The 15701-nt window shown below is 45.8% G+C and overlaps 1 protein-coding gene across 1 annotated transcript in view; it reads left to right on the top strand.

Annotated features, from left to right (window-relative positions):
* Positions 1-8889: 8889 nt before the first annotated feature.
* The window catches only part of ICAM5 (intercellular adhesion molecule 5), a 28821-nt gene continuing 22009 nt past the window's right edge, over positions 8890-15701 (top strand). Inside the window, exon 1 of the mRNA XM_077921462.1 lies at positions 8890-11145. Within this exon, the coding sequence (XP_077777588.1) occupies positions 11064-11145 (82 nt within the window). The 5' untranslated portion in view covers positions 8890-11063. The remainder of the gene's footprint in view (positions 11146-15701) is intronic.

Here is a 15701-nt window from a genome sequence, read left to right as displayed (position 1 = left end):
ACTGATTGTAGCTTTGTTTAAAAAAATGTGTGTGTGCCCTTTTAAATTAGGGTCCGTGATAATTCCCCAAGTGCTTGGTAGAAAAGGGGTTGAAAATGGATCTCTGCCTGGATGTAACTCATAACACCTAACTAGCACAAATGAGGGAGACACCAAGGCTTCGCCCATAGTTCACTTGACCTGTCTTTTGATCGCATTGTGTGCCATTAAATTTCCCCAGGTCTTATTGTCTTTTGTAGTTGTGCCTTGCAAAAATCCAATCTTACCTGCTGAATTGGATCTTATCAGGTGCGTGGGAAATCCGAAGAGATATTTCACTAAACAGAGCTTCAGTTCAGCAGGTGCGCTCAGATTTTCACAAGGCCCAGCAATGGAGCAGCAAGAAAAAGTCTCAGGGGAATTAATCTTTTGTGATCAAAAGATGGGTCAAGCAAAAAGGTGGATGAGCCCTAAATTAAACCAATTTAATTTGCCCCTGAGGAGTCTTACCCAAACATCTTTACAGTTCAGTGAAGGGAACAGCCCTAAATTTGTGTCAAAATAACTATACAGTTCAGTAAGAGTACATACTTGGCCAAATTCCTATCTGTTCATAACGGATATTCCCACAATATAACAGAGTTCTCTCCATGGGAATACCAAGGATTTATTGGGGGGGGGGGGAGGCTTTATGTTAGGGGGACAGAACCAAGCTATCTGTGGCAGGATTGGTCAGTTAGGTATTTTTATTTACTTACTTGATTTAGGGGGGGGGCGGCGCTGCCCCTTGGCTACACCCATGCCCCCCTCTCTGAGTGGGTTTTTTGGGAGGGGGTGCAGTTCATCTCTACGTGATTCAAGAGTGTGCTTTTGGGTTGGAATTTGAAATAGCAACCCTGCACGCCTCCCAAAAAGGCTTTTGCAACCACCTGGCACCTTCAAGTGCAGGCTGAAACTGCCCCCATATGCCCAGACTGTTATTCCTATTACTGAGATGCAGGCTGCTGCTAGGAATGCCACTACCAAACTTCAGGGGGGGGGGGGGGTTGCGGGCTCACGACCCCGCCCACACTCTCATGGGGCTGACTCCAGCCTCGCGGGAGACAGGGATTCCCTTAGTTTGCATCCCCCGCAGCGCCGAGACTGGTAGCCCGTAATGCTGCCTCCTACATGGTATTTGCTGTGCTAGCAGCACTGAAGTGACCTTCATGGGTCACAAGCCTGTCTGTGTCAGTGTGCAGGGAGGTCCTGGGCTGCCCAGAGAAGATCGGCTTAACTGATGTGGCCCAAAGGAAAGCAGAGCAATACACTTGGCACCAGCTTGGCTGCAGGAGCTGGCACAAAACTCAGGAAAAAATAACAATTTTTACCAGACAGATAAAAACCACCCCACTTTATGCCAGGTAGGAAATAAGTGAGGGGAGCATCATAGGCACCAGTGTGCCAAAACCACCAAAGGCCTGTCTCAGGCTATTATTATTCTTAATAATTAAATTTATATACCACCCTATACCTGAGGTCTCAGGGCATTTTACAAGATAAAATTACTATGTAAAAACACAAACAGAAACAGCCGAATAACCTCCCCCACAATACACAAAACAGTTAAAAACAATTGAAAACTATAAAAATAAAAAACACATGTCTGTGCACCATCTGAATATTCCAAATGACGCATCACAATCAACCCACCTTTAAAATGTGCTTAAACTGGCTACTTTTATTTTGAAGAAAAAGTGGCCACAAGGCTTCCTGGATCTGGATTCCATGCCATTTCCTGCCTGAAAAAACCCCTGTTTTAGCTGCAATTTGTTCTGAATTAGCTGTTTGCTAATTTCAGGGCAAATAGCAGCTGAGAAGGGGAATGTTGTTTTTTTAAAGCAGAAAGCTGATGCAGAACCCCAGCCAGAACATCTTATCAATTTAAACACTTTTAAAAGGATGCATAAACTGATCAAACTGATCAAAACCATAGGAAGTTATTTTAAAAAATGGGTTTATTGGAGCATGTCATTTGGCTCTGCTCCGGAGCTGGATTTTCCATGTTACATCTTGCATCTTTCCTTCCAGTTTCTGAGCTAAAGCATCTAATCACATAGCCAAGCTGAAGATGTACCTTGCACCTTTGGGAACAAGAGGTATCCATGGGGCAGGTGGACTTTGCCCTTAAACGTCATTGCCATCCATGCATTGTGAATCTTGAGGCTGGAGACCTATGAACATATCAGTGCTGCAGGGTCTTTCTTTGGTCCTAGCAAGCTTCCTCCTGCTTGGGCACAAGGGATTACTTCCCAAATGTAGATTCATAACCAGCATTTGCTACTGCGGAGGCAATGGCTATGCCAGGTGTGAGGTAGTTTTGGCCCTCCAGATGTTGCTAAACTGCAACTCCCATGCTTGCTGGAGCTGATGGGAGTTGTACTTCAGCAACATCTGGAGGACCAAGGGTTCCTCACACCTGGGCTACAGATGGAAGGTGATGCTTTCATAGAACCTGTTAGGACTGGTGGTCCAGGGGAGGAGGCTCCGTAGCCAAATTAGCCTCTGAGCGGGCAGGCTGAATGAGGAAGCCAGCAAAGCTGAGGGCATACCGGTGAGCTGGTAGTCTCACAATAGCTTAGGATTGGCATCAGAGCTGGCACCAGGGGTTGACATTGTTGGGCACCTGCTTAGGCCCCCCATCCAAGCAAGGGACCCACTGCACTGACCCCAAAGCCCTGGGGCTATGCCCCTCCACTTGCTGCTGACCACCTTCCCTCTCTCAGCAGTGAGAAGAGCAACCTTCACCTTCACCTGCCTTGCCTTTCCCTTTTGGACAAGGCAGGAGATATGGCCCAAAGGGAGAGGGGCAAGGAGCACCTCTCTCACTGAGGGCATGTTCTCCAAGGACGGCCTTCCCTGCAAAATAAAAGTAAAAAATGAAGTGGACACATTGGGCTACAGGTACATGCACAGGCATTTCACCACTACACCTGCTGATTCCCACAACGGTGTTGCTGGTCAGTGCTAGTCAACTTGCCCTAAATAGCTCTTCCCTTTGGAAGCTCCTGTTTCGGAGGTAGGAGGCAGAGCCGTAGCCGGGTGATCTTGCACCCCTGGCAGAACCATCCAGATTGCGCCCCCCAGCCACTGACAAGTTAGCTCTTCTTTCCACCTCTCCTCCAACCCCGTTCCCTTCCAACTATTCAATTCACCCTCTATTTAAAACCATTTCTTATGAGGCAATAATTGATATTTATATTTATGGACATAATTTTAGCTGATTTTGCCCCCCCCCATTGCCTGTGCCCCTGGTGGGGGCCCACCTCACCATCCCCTAGTTACGGCCATGGTAGGAGGGGAATATGGAGGCGGGGAGAGATGGTTGCCACCTGAGTCCTTATGGCAACAGAGCTAATTTATGCACATGCACACAATTCCAGAAGCAGGTATGGGCCGAGGCAAGAATGAGTGGCACCTAAGCCAGGGTCAGGCCAATGTGGGTGACCACTTTGAAGTGCTTTCTAGCTGTACCTGCTGCACAGTTTGCATTTCAGAGTTGGGGAAGGTTGCCTTGTGCTGGGAATTGAGAGGTTCTCTGAAAGTTTGCCTTGTGTCCCAGAGAGGAGAGCAAAATGAAATGGATCTAGGCAGCCTAGCTTTTGCCATTAGAACAACCTTTGAACAAGAAGGCTTGCCAAAGAATCCTCTCCAGGAGCTGGCAAGACTTATCAGCACACCCACAAGACCAGATTCTAGAAGGTGTCCAGGGTCCAATATGGCCCCTTGCTTTCCTTCCTAAATAGGGGATGAGCCATCTGTCACTACAGTTATGTCATCAGCCCACCTTCTGGTTTGGCAGTGCTCATCTCAGCCCATTAGAAGCCTAAGTCTATGAGTTTCTCCTTTCCCACTAAAGTGCATCTAGAGGGACATCAGCCTTTTTCGAACAATGGAAAAGGCATGGTTCTCTAGCTCTCTACCATTTTATCCTTAGGAGTTTGCTGATGCAGTTTTCTGGTACGTAAAAACAACAAGGTGTATTGATTCATCTTAACAACTAATACAATAACAACTAATATTATGTATTATTATGAATTAATCTGCTTCATCAGATGCACAAAGTATTATTTATCAAAGTATTGATAAATAACTACCTGACATTCAAGAGACATCTTAAGGGAAGTTTTTAACATGTGATATTTTATTGTATTTTTGGTTTTTATGGAAGCCGCCCAGAGTGGCTGGGGAGGCCCAGCCAGATGGGCGGGGTATAAATAATAAATTATTATTATTATTATTATTATTATTATTATTATTATTATTATCCTGGATGTGTGTGTCTCTGTGTGCATGTGTGTGAAGTTTCATGTTGCAGTCTCCCTTTGAAGTTTGTTCTAGGAAGGACACTCAAAGAAAATAAACTTCAAAGACAGGCTACAGTGTGGAATTGCAGAATTATTACACTTTATCAAGAGGTTCAGTGCAATTACTTGTGGACTTGATGGAAACATATTTTTTAAAAAAAGTGCATTATATTTGTAATTGGCTTGCCAATGCCACAGTGTCTGTGTCATGAAGACCTGTTCTGTGAATTACTACCATTAAGTACTTAGTCATCACTCACAATAAAATTTTCACATTTCATTTCCCTTTAGACATTCCCTTTTTGTAAGTCCACTACTCCTAAAATTATTTGTGTGTATTATGTACTAATATCAAAGCAGAGTGCACAAAAACAGTGCATTTGCTGACAGTTCATTTCTGGGCTCAGTTGAAGGGGTTCACAGCAATGTTCATAGCCCAAAGCAGGGCCAGCAGGAGACATTCTGGTACCTGAGGCAAAGCATCCCCGCTGCCACCCACCCTTTACGTGCTGCCACTGTGCACTTGCCTCTCCCTCCCAGCAGCAAGTCTCTTTCTTTCTTTTTAATTACCAGCCTCACATAACCAACATGTCTAAGTCTGATAAATGCATGAAGGGGTTAATGCCACAGAGTAAGCGGTCCTGCCAGGCTTAGCTAGGTCATTCTTTGAGAAAAAGCCCTTGCAGGGCATCATCATCAGGAAGTAGGGTAGGACTCCTCCAGGAAATGCCATTGCAGAGCCTAGCTAGGGGAGGGGCAGTGGCACCCCGCCCAGGTGTTTGTCTTTTGTGTTCTCCTTTGTGGTGACTTACTGTTGGTACACTTTGGTGAAAGAACCACAGCAGAGATTTAAAATCACAAAGCATCCAGCAAATTAAAGCATGGAAATCTAGTCTGTTAGACCTTTAAAATATGCCCAAATTCTTTCCAAAATAGTCTCCTTTTCTCCTAGCATAAGGAAAGACCGCACATTTGATAAATTACAAAATTGTTTACTTACAAACTCTCCAAAGGTCGGGTTCATGTGCTTTTCTATACAGCATTCAGAAAACACAGGCAGTAGAACTTTGCTTAGTTACAGTGGTGAAAGTGCCTAAATTATTGGTATAGGAAGACATTAAAGGCTTGTAAGAGTCATGTGTTTTAAGCTTAGAGTAACCAGCTCAGACCTCTTCACACCCTTAGCTTCTCAGGTAGACTGGGAGGGAACAATAGGTTTTATTACCTTCCTTCCATGGTGAAGGGGAATAAACTAGCTAAGCCTGGCAGAGCAGCTTACTCTATAACATTAACCCCTTCATGCATTAATTAGACTTAGGCATGTTGGTTATCCCCTTCATGGATCACTGCCTTGCCGTGGCGAAGGGGCTTGAAGAACTCAGAGAAGCTATGAACTACGCCGAGCAGGGCACACAAGATGAACAGGTCATAGTGGAGAGTTTGGACCAAACGTGAGCCACCTGGAGGAGGAACCGGCAAGCCACTCCAGTATCCTTGCCAAGAAAACTCCATGGACAAAGACAACAGGCATATAAAAGTTATGACGCTGGAAGATGAGCCCCTCAGGTCGGAAGGCGTCCAACATGCTACTGGGGAAGAGCGGAGGGCAAGTACAAGTAGATCCAGAGCTGATGAAGCGGCTGGGCCAAAGCCGAAAGGACGCTCAGTTGCGGATATGCCTGGAAGCGAAAGGAAAGTCCAATGCTGTAAAGAAAAATATTGCATAGGAACCTGGAATGTAAGAACCATGAACCTGGGTAAGTTGGAGGTGGTCAAAAATGAGATGGCAAGAATAAATATTGACATCCTGGGCATCAGTGAACTAAAATGGACGGGAGTGGGCGAATTCAGTTCGGATGACCATCACATCTACTACTGTGGGCAAGAAACCCGTAAAAGAAATGGAGTGGCCCTCATAGTCAACAAAAGAGTGGCGAAAGCTGTACTGGGATGCAATCTCAAAAATGATAGAATGATCTCGATACGAATCCAAGGCAGACCTTTTAACATCACAGTAATCCAAGTTTATGCACCAACTACTGGTGCTGAAGAAACTGAAATTGACCAATTCTATGAAGACTTACAACACCTTATAGAAGTGACACCAAAGAAGGATGTTCTTCTCATTATAGGGGATTGGAATGCTAAAGTAGGGAGGCAAGAGATAAAAGGAACAACTGGCAAGTTTGGCCTTGGAGATCAAAACGAAGCAGGGCAAAGGCTAATAGAGTTCTGTCAAGAGAACAAGCTGGTCATCACAAACACGCTTTTCCAACAACACAAGAGACGACTCTACACATGGACATCACCAGATGGGCAGCATCGAAATCAGATTGATTATATTCTCTGCAGCCAAAGATGGAGAAGCTCTATACAGTCAGCAAAAACAAGACCTGGAGCTGACTGTGGCTCAGATCATCAGCTTCTTATAGCAAAATTCAAGCTTAAACTGAAGAAAGTAGGAAAAACCACTGGGCCGGTAAGATACAATCTAAGTCAAATCCCTTATGAATACACAGTGGAAGTGAGGAACAGGTTTAAGGATTTAGATTTGGTGGACAGAGTGCCTGAAGAACTATGGATGGAGGCTCGTAACATTATACAAGAGGCAGCAACTAAAACCATCCCAATGAAAAGGAAATGCAAGAAAGCAAAGTGGCTGTCCAACGAGGCCTTACAAATAGCGGGGGAGAGAAGGCAAGCAAAATGTGAGGGAGATAGTGAAAGATACAGGAAATTGAATGCAGATTTCCAAAGAATAGCAAGGAGAGACAAGAAGGCCTTCTTAAACGAGCAATGCAAACAAATAGAGGAAAACAACAGAATGGGAAGAACCAGAGATCTGTTCAAGAAAATTGGAGATATGAAAGGAACATTTCGTACAAAGATTATCATAATAAAGGACAAAAGTGGTAAGGACCTAACAGAAGCAGAAGACATCAAGAAGAGGTGGCAAGAATACACAGAGGAATTATACCAGAAAGATATGGATGTCTCGTACACCCCAGGTAGTGTGGTTGCTGACCTTGAGCCAGACATCCTGGAGAGTGAAGTCAAATGGGCCTTAGAAAGCACTGCAAATAACAAGGCCAGTGGAAGTGATGGTATTCCAGCTGAACTATTTAAAATTTTAAAAGATGATGCTGTTAAGGTGCTACACTCAATATGCCAGCAAATTTGGAAAACTCAGCAGTGGCCAGAAGATTGGAGAAGATCAGTCTACATCCCAATCCCAAAGAAGGGCAGTGCCAAAGAATGCTCCAACTACCGCACAATTGCACTCATCTCACACGCTAGCAAGGTTATGCTTAAAATTCTACAAGGAAGGCTCAAGCAGTATGTGGATCGAGAACTCCCAGAAGTACAAGCTGGATTTCGAAGAGGCAGAGGAACCAGAGACCAAATTGCAAACATGCGCTGGATTATGGAGAAAGCTAGAGAGTTCCAGAAAGACATCTACTTCTGCTTCATTGACTATGCAAAAGCCTTTGACTGTGTCGACCACAGCAAACTATGGCAAGTTCTTAAAGAAATGGGAGTGCCTGATCACCTCATCTGTCTCCTGAGAAATCTCTATGTGGGACAAGAAGCTACAGTTAGAACTGGATATGGAACAACTGATTGGTTCAAAATTGGGAAAGGAGTACGACAAGGCTGTATTTTGTCTCCCTGCTTATTTAATTTATATGCAGAATACATCATGCGAAAGGCTGGGCTGGATGAATCCCAAGCTGGAATTAAGATTGCCGGAAGAAATATCAACAACCTCAGATATGCAGATGACACAACCTTGATGGCAGAAAGTGAGGAGGAATTAAAGAACCTTTTAATGAGGGTGAAAGAGGAGAGCGCAAAATATGGTCTGAAGCTCAACATCAAAAAAACGAAGATCATGGCCACTGGTCCCATCACCTCCTGGCAAATAGAAGGGGAAGAAATGGAGGCAGTGAGAGATTTTACTTTCTTGGGCTCCATGATCACTGCAGATGGTGACAGCAGCCACGAAATTAAAAGACGCCTCCTTCTTGGGAGAAGGGCAATGACAGTCCTAGACAGCATCTTGAGAAGTAGAGACGTCACCTTGCCAACAAAGGTCCGTATAGTTAAAGCCATGGATTTCCCAGTAGTGATGTATGGAAGTGAGAGCTGGACCATAAAGAAGGCTGATCGCCGAAGAATTGATGCTTTGGAATTATGGTGCTGGAGAAGACTCTTGAGAGTCCCATGGACTGCAAGAAGATCAAACGTATCCATTCTTAAGGAAATCAGCCCTGAGTGCTCACTGGAAGGACAGATCGTGAAGCTGAGGCTCCAGTACTTTGGCCACCTCATGAGAAGAGAAGACTCCCTGGAGAAGACACTGATGCTGGGAAAGATGGAGGGCACAAGGAGAAGGGGGCGACAGAGGACGAGATGGTTGGATAGTGTTTTCGAGGTTACCAGCATGAGTCTGACCAAACTGCAGGAAGTAGTGGAGGACAGAGGTGCCTGGCGTGCTCTGGTCCATGGGGTCACGAAGAGTCGGACACGACTAAACGACTAAACAACAACAACAACAATGTTGGTTATATGATGTTGATTATCCCACATGTTGGTTATATGATGTTGATTATCCCACACTTAAGCATTGTTTCAGTTGTGGTAAGGACACAGTGAGTCACTTGTTTCACAGTAAATAGTGAGTATTCTGAAAAAATTATAAAAAGAAACAAATATCTTGAGAGACCCTCTGTGTTCTTACCACAACTGAAACAATACTTAAATACATGTAACTGCATTTGTTTGTCTCATTACCCTTGCCTCTCCTTTGATAGACAATGTTAAAGTTTAGATTGCAAAATCTGCTGGTTTAGATTGCAAAATCTGACTTACATTCATTCATCCATCCATCCCTCCCCTCCTCCTGAAGGAGGAATGTTATTCTGTCAAGTCTTGTATGCACCATATTGATGAACTTACCATCATCCTCACCACTTTCATCATCATCATCATCATCATATTCCTTTTGTGCAAACCACACCTGGCAATTAATAAGCAGGAAAAAGGGTGTCTTCTTTCCCATTTTGATGACAGCTGTCACCATGCAGGAAGAAGGGCCTGGAGGGAGTGGGCCTTTTAGTATGGGCAGTGCCAGAAGAGAGGCAAGGGAGCACATGCCCCCCCCAAAGGAGATTTCCCCTCACTTGCCCCCTGCCCCAATTGCTGGACCCCTGTCATTATGCTATTTCATACTGCTATTTTTCTTCAGAGGTGTGTGACACAGCCAGTGGCAGACCTACATTTCAGGGGTCCTGAAGCTTGACCTGTAATGGAGGTCCCTTTGCAACCAGAAACAAGGTCTGGGCAACCACTGTTCTCTTCTACAATGGGTTGTTCTTTAAAAAAAATAACTATTGCATCTCAAATTTTGAATAAAATTACTGTATTATCTCACATGTCAAAGTGTGAATAAAAATTCCTTATGCCTTATAGTTTTCTTGCCTATGCCTTATAGTTTTCAAGTTACGGGGCAGGGGATGAAAATTAGAGAACTGTTACATTCATGCATGATGCATCATAGAGAGATTTGAGTTGTGCCACTCAAATTGGTTCTCCTAGACCCGAAATTGATAAACAATGTGGACTAAAGTCTCTTCCGGAGCCCTCCAGGGTTAGGGGGCCCGAAGCTTAAGCTTCATTAGTTTCATAGCAGACCCACCCCTGGGCACAGCTCACCCACCCAGAACTATACTTTGCTTTTCCTGTGCCCTCCCCCAAATTATCTTCCTGTTGCAGTGGCAGTGTTCCCCACTGGGCAGGCAAGTGTGTGCCAGGGCACTCACAGTGCGCCATGGGGGCAGGGCACACCTTGGGGATGGGGGCACACCGCCGGACCGGTCCCCACCCTCTGGCCAGCTGGCTTTGAGGGGTGCATGCCTGGCACCCTGTGAGGCCAGCAGCACTTTGTGAGACTCGAAAGAAAGGCGTTGGGCTGGCAGGGCGCAGTGAGCTGTTTGTGTCCTTCTCAAGCGCCCTCCAGCTGGAAGGGGGCTGAAAAGGGCACAACAGCTCACAACTGCCTTGTGCATCTGCAAAACTGTGCCCGGGGTGACGCCCCCCCACCTCGTCCCCCCTACACCTCTGCTCTGCTGCTGCCATGGCTTTTTAAGAGGGAGGTGCTGACCCAAGAAGGCTCAAGACCTTCCGCAGTCAGGCAGCTCCCCCTGCTGGAAGAGCAAGAGGTTTGTGCAAACAAGTTCTCTGACTCCTCCACCAAGATCTCAAGCACCTCATCTCCTTCTCCCTCTCCGGCTCTTCCTCTTCCTCTGTGCCGTTCACAACCCGCACCTGGAAGACTACTAAACGGCAGGGGGCTTCTGCCCATTTTTTCAGGTGACCCATTTGTGCTTGTCAGCACAAGCGGGGGTCCTGCATTTCCCCGCCCCACCTTTATCTGTGGCATCCATCACGCTGCCCACAATGGGAAATGGGATGCAGGAATGGGTGGACCATTCTGCTGATGCTCTGGGGCCGGGTCTCTTCCTGAGGAGTTGAGGCGGGTGGGAAGAGAAACACGCAGCGCCTGGCCCCCGAGAACAGCAGGTCTCCGGCTTCTGCTGCTTTCTGTGCCGCCTCTGCTGCTTCCTCTTCCTTAGATACCAAGTTAGCAACGCTAAACCAATCCAGAGCCCCCTCCCCGCCTTCTCCCCCCTCCGCTCTCTAGGCTTCTCTCTCCAGCTCAGCTTTGCTTTCTCAGCCATGAAGACCCAGAAACTCGGACATCTCTTGCTCGGCTGCTGCTTCCTCCTCCTCCTCCTGCTGCTGCTTCTGGGGCTGGCAGGTAAGGGTCTCAGCCGATGCGCTCCTTTCCTCCAGTCGATGGCGATGGGCTTCTCAGGGAGCTGGTAACAAAGCAAGGGGGCTTGGAGGGGAGGCTCGCCTTTCCTTGCCACTAACGGAATCTGCTGAGATGGATGCAGCTGGATGAATTCGCCGGGGCTGTGCGAGGCTAGAAACAAGGAGGTCATTCTCCAGCCGTGTGTGTGTGTGTGTGTGTGTGTGTGTGTGTAGGCGCGCGCGCAATTGCTGGGGACTTTACAGGCATCTCTGTCTAGATATCTTACAGGGACTCGGCACGTGCCTGTGACCAGACAGCTTGCGGGTCGTCCCCCCCCCCCCCCCTTTGTAAACCATCCTCTAGTCTAATGCTGCATCCTGCATTTTCCCCGGCTTTCATTGGGAAAGGATAAGACTCCTTCTTCTTGGCTTATAGTATAAAGTGAACCAGTGAGGAAAGCTTTTGTTTCAAGCTCTTTCAATCGATGGTTTAAGCACTGCATTTATTTAACAAAATTTATATACTGCTTGATTGTAAGAAAACCTCCCGCTGTTTAAGAAAATTGTGTTTGTGCGTTCCCAGAGGTGCTTTGGATTCTCTTCCAGGGGATGTCCGAGTAAAGTGTCCACTGGGATCATAGTCTGCCCTGAGGTTTTATCTCTGGCTTTAAGAATGGAGTTCTGAAGTTTAATTCTCACTCCACGGAGGATGGTTGTGGTATTCAGCAGTGCGTGAGAGATACTCTGCTTATGGTCAGGGCCAAAAAATTAATAATTCTTATTTCCCATACCACAGCATCAAAACCAAAGAAGTCTCAATTCAAGCGTCGGCGGAGTTGAAAGACAGGGTTCTGAAAGGGAGGGGCTGGAAGTCATGATTGTGGAGTTCTGGCTCCCTTGCCGTATCCTGTAGACTCAGGGGCCCTTGCAACAATTTACTTCCCTCTTGTTGCATTCACACAACTAGAAGCAAAGGAGAACAGCAGGACTCCTCTCCCTCTTGCAGAAAATGTTGACAGATGGCAGCTTTTCCACTATTAAAGGTGTAGAAACCCTCTCCTTCTGCACACAGGAGCTGCTTGTGGGCGTCCCCTTGGGGCACCTGGTTGGCCGCTGGAGAACTTGATGCTTTGGCTTGATCCAGCCTCAGGGCTCTTCTTATGCATCTGGTCATTGTATACACACACACACACATCACACACCACTGTGCATCTCTTTGACACAACTATACGTAACTGAACAGAATGCATATGTCTTCCTCCCTGCTCCCTGCTGCCATGCTTGTGGCAAAGTTTAGCTTGAAAGCACCCCAGGACAGAGACGTATCTAAATTATTGCTCTGTGTCTGTTACTGTTGTTGCTATTTTTTACCTGCCCTTCACCCTAAGGTCCCTGGGCATGTTACATCAATTTAAAATATGGTTTAAAACTCTTTTAAAATTTACAATTAAAAATTAGAATCACCCAAAATAAGATGGGCCCTGAAAGCGTCAAAGGCATTCACTGAAAACTGTAGACTCCACTGACTACCAGTCTGTTTCCGGGCACATTTCAAACTGTCCTGGTTATGACCTAAAAAGCCCTCTATGGCTGAGGTCCAAGCTATATGAAAGACCCTCTTCCCTCATACGAACCTGCCTGGGCCCTGAGCTCTTTGTGGGAAGCCCTTCTCCTGCCCCCCCCCCCACAGGCACACTTGCTGGGGAAGAGAGCCTTCTCAGTGGTGGCTGCTCCTGGGCAATTCTGGAACTCCTTGGCTAGGGAGGCTGGAATGGTTTCCTCCTTGTTGTCCTTCTGACGGGAGGTGAAGACCTTTTGGTAACTGACTGCTTTTAATGAAAGGGCTGGTGCTATGCTGTTTTTATTGTAATTATTTGTATGGTTTGAATAGTGTGTGTGTGTTCTATCAGTGTTTAACTGTTCTTTACAAAAAAAATTCCTTCCAGTAGCACCTTAAAGACCAACTAAGTTAGTTCTTGGTATGAGCTTTCGTGTGCATGTGTGCATGCACACGAAAGCTCATACCAAGAACTAACTTAGTTGGTCTTTAAGGTGCTACTGGAAGGAATTTTTTTTGTTTTGACTATGGCAGACCAACACGGCTACCTATCTGTAACTGTTCTTTAATTATTGTTTTTTCTATGTTTTTAGCAGTTCTTATTTTTGTCCATGAGCCTTAAGTCCCATTAACGGAAAAGGTGGGGGATGGATGGATGGATGAAATTCCTTCCTAACCACCCAGCATGTCTTCTTAGCTACTTCTGCTCCTTTTGCTCCACCTGTGGAACCCCTCACTCCTCCACCATAAAACCCCTTCCTTTCACCAACTCTCCCTGCCACTCCTCATCTTCTGCAGCTCTGGTGACCCTGAGTTAGTTGTTGGAGGAGCAGCCTCTTGACCCTTCCCCGGATTCTCAGCAGCCATTTCATGTCACAGGGTGCAGAGCTGGGCCATTTAAAGCTGGTCCTAACAACATTCTTCCTTCCACACAATTATGAATGCTGCAGATCTCCTTTGTATCTGCTCATCACTTTCCTTAATTCATGGACTCTCCAGTTCAGGGATGGAGAAACATCCCCCCCCCCCATGGAGGGCATAATTCCCTTCTGAAAGCGGGGGGCAATCTATCGGGGGCCACATAGCAATCAGTGTAGGGGGGGTGGAGCAGAAGTGGGTGATCTCTCTCCTGCTGCCACTTTCGACAGGATAACCTGATCTTTAATGCTGAATTGGAACAAACAGCAATTTGTTTTTTCAAGGAATTGTTTTCAGCAGTAAAGAGTGGGCTTAGCACCCAGACACCGGGCTTTAAAGCATGAACTTGTGCCTAGAAACATGCCACAAAAAGAAGTCTGGATGAGCCTTCAGTGATAAAGAGCGGGTTTTCCTGGGTGGAAGCAGCAGGGAAAGTGATGTGTCAATGAGTCCAGTGTTTACAAACATGCATGTATTGGGGGGGGTGCATTAAATTGAATCATAGTATTATAGAATATGTTGGTGAAAATATCATATAAAAACATCATTATAGTAGGAGGAATTGCTAGCAGCACTGTGTACATTAGTCAAAACTACATAGAAAAATGTGTTTTATTAGGAGAAATTCACACTAAAATGCTGAAGAATTTTCATGAGGATTTTAAAACCATCACAAATTGCTGCAGAAATGTGGCAAATAAAATTAAAAATTGGAAAACCAAAGAGAACCAAAATCGGCAGATATTTCCATTCCTGGATTTACTGGAGCCTGAGAAATCTCTATGTGGGAAAAGAAGCTACAGTTAGAAGTGGATATGGAACAACTGATTGGTTCAAAATTGGGAAAGGAGGACAACAAGGCTGTATATTGTCTCCCTGATTATTTAACTTATATGCAGAATTCATCATGTGAAAGGCTGGGCTGGATGAATCCCAAGCTGGAATTAAGATTGCCGGAAGAAATATCAACAACCTCAGATATGCAGATGACACAACCTTGATGTTGTGAGGAGGAATTAAAGAACCTTTTAATGAGGGTGAAAGAGGAGAGCGCAAAATATGTTCTGAAGCTCAACATCAGAAAAACGAAGATCATGGCCACTGGTTCCATCACCTCCTGGCAAATAGAAGGGGAAGAAATGGAGGCAGTGAGAGATTTTACTTTCTGGGGCTCCATGATCATTGCAGATGGTGACAGCAGTCACGAAATTAAAACACGCCTGCTTCTTGGGAGAAAAGCAATGACAAACCTAGACAGCATCTTAAAAAGCAGAGACATCACCTTGCCAACAAAGGTCCATATAGTTAAAGCCATGGTTTTCCCAGTAGTGATGTATGGAAGTGAGAGCTGGACCATAAAGAAGGCTGATCGCCGAAGAATTGATGCTTTTGAATTCTGGTGCTGGAGGAGACTCTTGAGAGTCCCATGGACTGCAAGAAGATCAAACCTATCCATTCTGAAGGAAATCAGGCCTGAGTGCTCACTGGAAGGACAGATCGTGAAGCTGAGGCTCCAAGACTTTGGCCACCTCATGAGAAGAGAAGACTCCCTGGAAAAGACCCTGATGTTGGGAAAGATGGAGGGCACAAGGAGAAGGGGACGACAGAGGACGAGATGGTGGGACAGTGTTCTCGAAGCGACCAGCATGAGTTTGACCAAACTGCGGGAGGCAGTGGAAGACAGGAGTGCCTGGTGTGCTCTGGTCCAGGGGGTCATGAAGAGTCGGACACAACTAAACGACTAAACAAAAACAACAACAAAGGGATGGAGAATTCAATTAAGTTTGCATTTAAAGGTGAATCTGCATAATTTTCACTTTCTGAAACAATGCACAAACTGAAACACAGCCACCCTTCAAAATCCACACCTCTCAGAATTTTGCAGTGCTGTTCTCCAGCTGAGTAATCTATACTAGGGCAAACACTAGGGCAAAGCATGCATAAAGATGTATATATTAGTGGAAATAATGTATGGAGGCAGTGGAAGATAGGAGTGCCTGGCGTGCTCTGGTCCATGGGGTCACGAAGAGTCGGACACGACTAAACGACTAAACAACAACAATGTATGGAAATGCATTGTAATT

Source organism: Podarcis muralis, chromosome 17 (genome assembly GCF_964188315.1).
Source record: "Podarcis muralis chromosome 17, rPodMur119.hap1.1, whole genome shotgun sequence".
NCBI lineage: Eukaryota > Metazoa > Chordata > Lepidosauria > Squamata > Lacertidae > Podarcis > Podarcis muralis.
The sequence above is the reverse complement of the archived record's forward strand: the minus strand, read 5'-3'. Positions and strand labels throughout refer to the sequence as shown.